At 33.7% G+C, this 7,747-nt stretch overlaps 1 protein-coding gene across 1 annotated transcript; it reads left to right on the forward strand.

Moving 5' to 3' along the window:
- Positions 1-4,098: 4,098 nt before the first annotated feature.
- LOC112523501 (AT-hook motif nuclear-localized protein 26-like) lies at positions 4,099-5,434 on the forward strand. The gene has a single exon (XM_025133124.1). The coding sequence runs from the start codon at positions 4,334-4,336 to the stop codon at positions 5,285-5,287; it is 954 nt and encodes a 317-aa protein (XP_024988892.1). The 5' UTR covers positions 4,099-4,333; the 3' UTR covers positions 5,288-5,434.
- Positions 5,435-7,747: the final 2,313 nt, after the last annotated feature.

The raw sequence follows: 7,747 nt of genomic DNA on the forward strand, positions 1-7,747 counted from the left end.
AGGTTGAGCAACATTGCCAACTAAGCTACTTAATGTATATGTTTTTAATACCTTAGTTATAGTATTTATGTATAAAAACGGGGGGGCCATGGCCCCCAAAGGCCCCTATAGGGATCCGCCCCTGCCTCTAATTATAATTTTAACTCAAACTACCATAATTATTAATTTCCTAATTTATCCGTTGATTTGTGGTTGAGATTGGATCTCACAGTTACCACAAACTAATCACTCTCCCTTGAATGCCCCCCCCCTCTCTCTCTCTCTCTCTCTCTCTCTCTCTCTATATATATATATATATATATAGCTTTTTCCGTTACAACACCAAATTATACTATTTGGTCGCTGTTGTGCTTTGAGATGAATTTCATTGTTAAGGCATTGGATTCTACCGTTTCACCATGTGTTTTCTAGAGTTCCTACAAAACTTTACCGTTACACATTGAAATCTAACTTTGGATTCATCATAACTTTGTAACATTTCCTTCTTATCCTATCTTGAACCCGATGTTTGGGTCATGCGTCAACAACCAACCTAGCAAATTGTATGCACCACGTGTTTGAGTAGTTAACTTGCAACAACTGGCAGGCAGAGAGCATGCTTTTCCATGTGTACGACCTTTTTACAATAACAACTCGTAGAAATTGGGGTTTGCAATATGAACGATCTCGTGAATGGTATTTGATGATACCGATTTGATGAGGGTTGGGATGATCACCAATATGATTATGACATGGATGACAATGATGATGAAGCGACAACGTTGTCAAGCAAACTTCTTTGACAAAAAATTTAATTTTAGTTTACTTTTCGTATTTTTATATTTCCCTCAAAAGTTATTATATACAAGTCATATGGACCTTTTAAGTTGTTGATTTTTTAATTCGTTGGTTTTGAATTTCTTGGGGCGTATTTGATATATTGGACTTGACAAGACATAACAAAATAAAGATTTTTGTTCTGTGTTTGATAAAACTTTTATATGAAACAGATAGGAACAAAGTGAAACATGACTATTCCACCCCTACTACATGAAACAGGGTGGAACGATATTTTATTAATATAACCTTAAAATAAAACTTAATTCTCTTTTAAAACATCAAATAAGTTTTTTTTTTACATTTTATTTATTTTTTAAATTTTATTTATTGTATTTTATGTTTTTTAAACATTCATTTTAGTTTTCTTAAAATATTATTTTTACATGATTTCTATACTTTTATTAATTTAATTATGCAATTTATTATGTATTAATAATAAAAAATAATGTAGAAAAAGGATAAAATAAAGATTGCAAACTATATAAACTTTTTATTTTGGTTTTATTTTTAATTGTTTTTACGAAAATTTTCTAATGATATATTTTGTTATAAAAAATAATTATTTTATTATACTTTAATAAATTACATAAATTAATCAAAATATATATAAACAACTTATTAGTACCTTTGGTCATTACATAATTATTTTCTAATGATATATTTTGTCACCACCTGCTACCGCCACCTCCACAGCCACCGTCGATCACTGACCACCACCGTGCATCGCCACCACCACCACCACCGTCCATTGCCACCACCACCACCACCATTGGTCACCTCCACCTCCTATTCCATTACAACAATCACCGTCGACCATCGACCATCGACCACCACTACCATCGTTGACCACCTCCACCTCATTCTCTACTACAACAACCTCCTCCACTAACATCGTCGATCACCGACCACCACCGTTTATCACCACCACCACCATTAGTATCTTTGGTCATTACCACCTCCACCACCACCCATCGCCACCACCAACTCCATCTCATGAGAAGCTAGGCTAGAAGGCCCTACCTTAAAATGTCCCCAGATAGCCAACGCCCACCAGGCTGCTAATATTGATAAATGCTCATCATAACCAACACCACCTCCACCTGCTACCACCAGCACTGCCACCACCACTACCTCTACCACATTGGTCTCCACTACCTCCTCCATCACTATCAACAGCCACCATCACCATTATCCACCATCGTCCACCAATTACCAATATTTCTACCTCCACAACCATTGTTATTGCAACAATTTTCACCTTATACTTGCCAATTGATAAGGATCTTCCAAAACGAATAAAACATATTTTTTCCTTTGTACGAATCTGTTTTTTTTCTAACTACCATCAATTATATCAAAATTTTCATTCAATTTGGTACTGTTATATATGTATGTGTTTATGAATATGAAACTTGTGTAAAAATGTTTATAAACTAAATTATTTAATCATTTACTTTATTTGTGTTAATTATAACTATTATATGATATATAAAATTATCAAATTACTTTTAAGGGCAATGTGTCTGTTATGTCATGTCCAATCCTAGTTGTACCAAACACCGGACATACACTTGTTGTGTCCAGACCTACCTAATTGAACAAGGTGAATTTTGTAAAATTGGTATTAGATCAAAAAACAATGTTCGTATCTGGCTAGAAGGGGGAGGGAAAGGGTATAATATGGCTATCATCTCCTCCAAGGTCTGTAATCGAGAATGCCATAAATGACGTCCTCGTCACTCATGTGAACCTGCATCATGATGAAGAATGAACACAAAATAATAAACTACAAAAAGGTTGTTTCGTTGCTAACAATTTAATGATCATATATCTTAACATGATTAACCCGGGCTTAGCTCATCCATCAAGCAAATTTTAACATAAATGGACTAAATAAATGAGATAAATTGTAATTCTTACTTTATCCGGCTATTGAACCTGGTTTCCCTCTAAGAGAAAGACTCAATCTGCCCAATACTATACGCTCAGAAGAACTTGATTAGAAAATTGAACGATAGCGATAGATACATGAACTGAAACAACTTTGACTAAAACAAACAAACATAGCTATATATATATATATATATATATATGAATTTTTTATTTTTTATTTTTTCTGAGTAATAGTTTTCATATATGTCGATGATCTATCGATGAAAGTATCCGTGAGTGACATACTTGTCGGTAATAATCACTTGTGTAGTAGTGAGTGAATCTACTAAAACACCATTTACTTTATTGATGAATAAGTTTTGTGTAATGAGTTAATGACCATCGATTAATACTTTGTAACCTCAATTCTACGAGAACAATCATGCATCCCTGATTTGCATTTTCTTTATCTCATAAAAAACCTGTAATATTAGAATCGATAAATGATAAATGAAATTATCGTGTTATTTCTTTAATATCTAATTAATTTTACGAAAACAAGTCCATGAAGTTGCATCAAGTTTTCAATTCATCCGTCACAAATATTAACTTACACTTATTAAATATGAATCGTTTTAAGCGACTACACTATTTTATTTTCATACTTAATTTAAAAAATGTAGATGTTTTTAGAAGTTCTGATTTTGGATCCATATAGGGCTTAAACTATCCACATAATTCTTTTTTAAAATTATGTTACCACGTCATATTTAATTACCGGTTACTTGCACAACAGGTAAATCAAACACTTAAATAAACAAAAACTTTGATTCAGACCCTAAAATAATGAATTTAAAAGTTTATCCTTTAAAATAGAAATAAGATAAAAGTTGGTTCCATTGTAATGCAATTTTTCCGTTTAGAAATATAAAACCAAAATAGTGTGATTTCAAATGTGAGAAATAAGATAAAAGAGTTTGTGTCGGTTTCGATTTTCACCCGAACCATGCAAATTAAAGACCCGATTTTAAAAAGTTATATAAACGAGAATCAATTGAACAAAAAAATCCGAAGCCAAATTAAACAAAAACATGATTCCAATTTATGGATTTGGGTTACGTAAATGATTAAAAAAGTTTGTAATTGTATTGTGGAGGTTAAATTTGAGGAATTGTGAGATTCAAGTCTTGGAGCATATAAAACATAAAGTTTACTGCACAAAACACTAAAAGTAGAAACAAGAACTCAAGAATTGGGGGAGAACATGGGTAACATTGGGGGACAAATGTAGGACCCACCTCACCGCCCATGCGCACGCAGACCCCTCTCTCTCTCTCTCTTCATGACCTAACCCTAACCCAAACAACACTTAGCCAAATACAAGACCAACATCAAACACCATCTCTCTCTCTCTCTCTAACCTTCACCAACAGCAACCAAATTCTTCATATATTCTTTTCTCAGCTGATTTCAAAAGAGAGTAGAGAGAAAGAAGTTGCAAATATGGAGGATTCAGCTCAGAATTTGGTTGGCTTTTCTGGTGAAGGTTAGCAAACCCTCAAGAAAACCAACAAAACATCTCTAAAACTTGCCAAGATTTAGGGTTCTCTAAGGGTATAATTAATTTGATCAAGAATTCAAGATGGATCCAGTCACTGCTCATGGTCGTCATCAGCTACCTCCTCCCTTTCATACCAGAGATCTTCAGCTGCACCACCACCAGCAGTTTCAGCAACACCATGGCCACCATCATCAACAGCAGCAACACCACCATCAACAGCAGCAGCAGAATTCCGAAGAGGACGAGCAAAGTGGTGGAAGTAGCAGCCTCAACCATGGCCAGAAGCGAGAGCGTGAAGACAACCACAATAATAACAATGATGGAAATAGAGAATTGGCGTCGGTTGTGACCGGTGGTGAAGGAGATCAGAGCAGCGGTGGAGGTGGTAGTGGTGGCTCTAGGCGGCTTCGTGGCCGCCCAGCTGGTTCTAAGAACAAACCTAAGCCACCTATAATCATCACTAGGGACAGCGCTAATGCGCTGAGGTCCCATGTGATGGAGGTGGCTAATGGTTGTGATATTCAAGAAAGTATATCGAACTTTGCAACAAGGAGGCAAAGGGGTGTGTGTATTTTAAGCGGTAGTGGCACGGTTACCAATGTTACACTAAAGCAGCCGGCAGCACCGGGAGCGGTTGTGACATTACATGGCCGATTCGAGATCTTATCATTGTCAGGTTCGTTTCTTCCTCCTCCAGCTCCACTTGCTGCTTCAGGATTGACCATCTATCTAGCCGGTGGTCAAGGACAGGTGGTCGGAGGAGGAGTAGTGGGGCCTCTATTGGCATCCGGCCCAGTGGTGATCATGGCAGCATCTTTCGGGAATGCTGCTTATGAAAGACTTCCTCTTGAAGACGAAGAGGCAACACCAGGTTCAGGCAATGGCCCTCTAGGGTCGCCTTCGGGTATCGGTAGCCAACCACAACTCATGAATGATTCGAGTCCATCGTTATTTCATGGATTGCCTCCCAATTTGCTAAATTCATGCCAGTTGCCAACAGATGCATATTGGGGGGCAAATCGCCCCCCTTTCTGAAACGAAACAAGTGTCACTGATCTTTCGTTTCATCCTATTTTCGCCTTTTAATTTCACCTTTGTAAGCCTCTTCCTTTCCGGATTTCATATAAATTAGTCGCTTGTGATGCTACTTATATACTTTAATAGCATGTTTCATTGATCTAAGAACTAAGGGTGTACAAAGTTTGTGAAATATCCTTCTTTATGGCTTTCAATCTGCTAGAAATAGAATTATGCCTCTTAACAGCTACGGGATATAATTAAGCATATGCTTGTCAAGTGATTCGAACCTTCTTCAATGAACTTACCAGTCTTGAATGTAAATTCGACCGCAAGACAACACCAATAAACAAATAACAATGAAACTCGATTTGATTTTTATATATAGTTTAGGTGTTTTATATGTATATTTATAGGTTTTCTTTTCCTGAAACATATCCATAAAATCCTCCAAAAATTACTTAAAATATCAACCTTAAAACTCTCATATTAATTAGAAACCCCACAGTTTATGATTGTATACTTTCTGTTTGCCATCATCATGATTCAATACATTAATTACTTAATATATATATATATATACCACCTCTCTTCCCATATTAATTTATAGCAGCAGTTCAATTATTTCTTATATATATATATATATAATCAAAAGTTTATATTAATTATCTTGAAGACAAATTCTTTTAATTTAATATTAAATAATGAGTGTAAGTTGGTGTGGGGAAGATTCTTGAAAGGATGGTACAGAAATGGGTGATGAAGAAGAGGTATGGAGTTAAGTGGGAGTTAAAGGGTTTGTGTATTTAGGGTTTTGCAGAGACATGAATATTGGTGTCACACGTGCAAATGCAATAACTCTGAATTTGGCTATTTTCCAAGGCAAGCAAGCAAGCAACCAACACATCTTACAACCCACCATTTTTTCAGCTTCCTTCTCACACCTACTTCACTTCTCTCTACACTCCAAAACCATGAATTATTTGTCACACATAAATTTTGAACTAGGGTTGTTTGTCATACGGTTTCAACGATTTAATTAACCTTTAAACTGTAATCATGCTTTATTTTTATTTTTTTCAAATCGAACGGTTTGACAACAAGTAATTAAACTGGTTAAATTGGATTAAAAAATGGTTTAATCTGATCGGTTTAGATAGTTTAGATTTTTTATAGACTTTAAGCCAGAAAAACATAACATCTATATATAAAATAAAATTTCTGTTAGTATAATATTATTAAAAATATAGTATATTGAATTATAAAAAAAATGTTTATTTCTAAAATTTAAAAGAACGTTGATTAAATTGGAAAAGCGTTGAACAAGTCCACCAACATTGGTTGATATATAGGACAATTATTGAGCAATTCGAATGACGAACTTTTGGATTTGATATTTGATGAATTTTGGAATTTTGTCAATTTTGATGATACGGTTAATTGGAAAATGAAAAGTAAAAACATAATTGTTTTAGACGGGATTTTTTTAATTGGTCTATAAAAGTTAAGCCTACAGTATGAAACTAAATATAATTAATACATGTGTATTTTTTATGGTCAATTCAGTCCAGACCTCTCAGAAAACGTTCAAACCACATACCATATCGAACCGAATGGTTTGGCTACACTACAACAAAATTGGTTTTATATGATGCCTAAAATGTCCAAGGGTCCTAATAAAATACATTACAAGACTTAAGTTTATAGGATCATACCAAAAAAACGTCTTATCTAAAAGTGTTACAATAAGTTTATAGAACGTTCTTAAACGTTTTAACAAGTTTATTAGGACGCTTTTAAAATGAATGGTTGTATTAGCTACTTTATATGACATTATTTGAAAAATTATCTTATAAGCACAGTGTTCTATAAATAGATGGATTTATAGGACATTTTTCAAAAGTGTCATATAGAAATAGCTAATAGAACAATTTATTTTAAAAGCATCTTAAAAAGCTTGTTAAAACGTCTAAAAACATCATATAAACCTATTAAAATATTTTATAATTTGGCCCTATAAACTTATATATTTTATAAATTATTCTATCAGAACGTTTAGACATTCTAGGCGTACTATAAAGCCAAATTTATTGTAGTGCTAATTTTCAGACCAGACCGAACCAATAGACCACTCAAACCATAAAAAACGATCCAGTTTAACTTGGCTTGATCGGTTTAAGCGGTCCAAAGGTGTTTTTATACAACACTATTTCTAACAATTTATCAAAAATATTATATATATATATATATATATATATAGAGAGAGAGAGAGAGAGAGAGAGAGAGAGAGGGAGAAGGGGGATCAAACAAGGATGATACTTTATTTAAAAGAATAAAAAAATAAGTAAGGATAAATCATTTCATTAAATAATACCTTAAATAAAACTTTCTTAAAATTATCCAAAAAGAACATATAATCATTTGTTATATATGAAAATTTATTTATTTATATAAAGATTTTATAACAAATTCAATTAA

Source organism: Cynara cardunculus, assembly GCF_001531365.2.
Source record: "Cynara cardunculus var. scolymus isolate 2C chromosome LG 12, CcrdV1, whole genome shotgun sequence".
Taxonomy (NCBI): domain Eukaryota; kingdom Viridiplantae; phylum Streptophyta; class Magnoliopsida; order Asterales; family Asteraceae; genus Cynara; species Cynara cardunculus.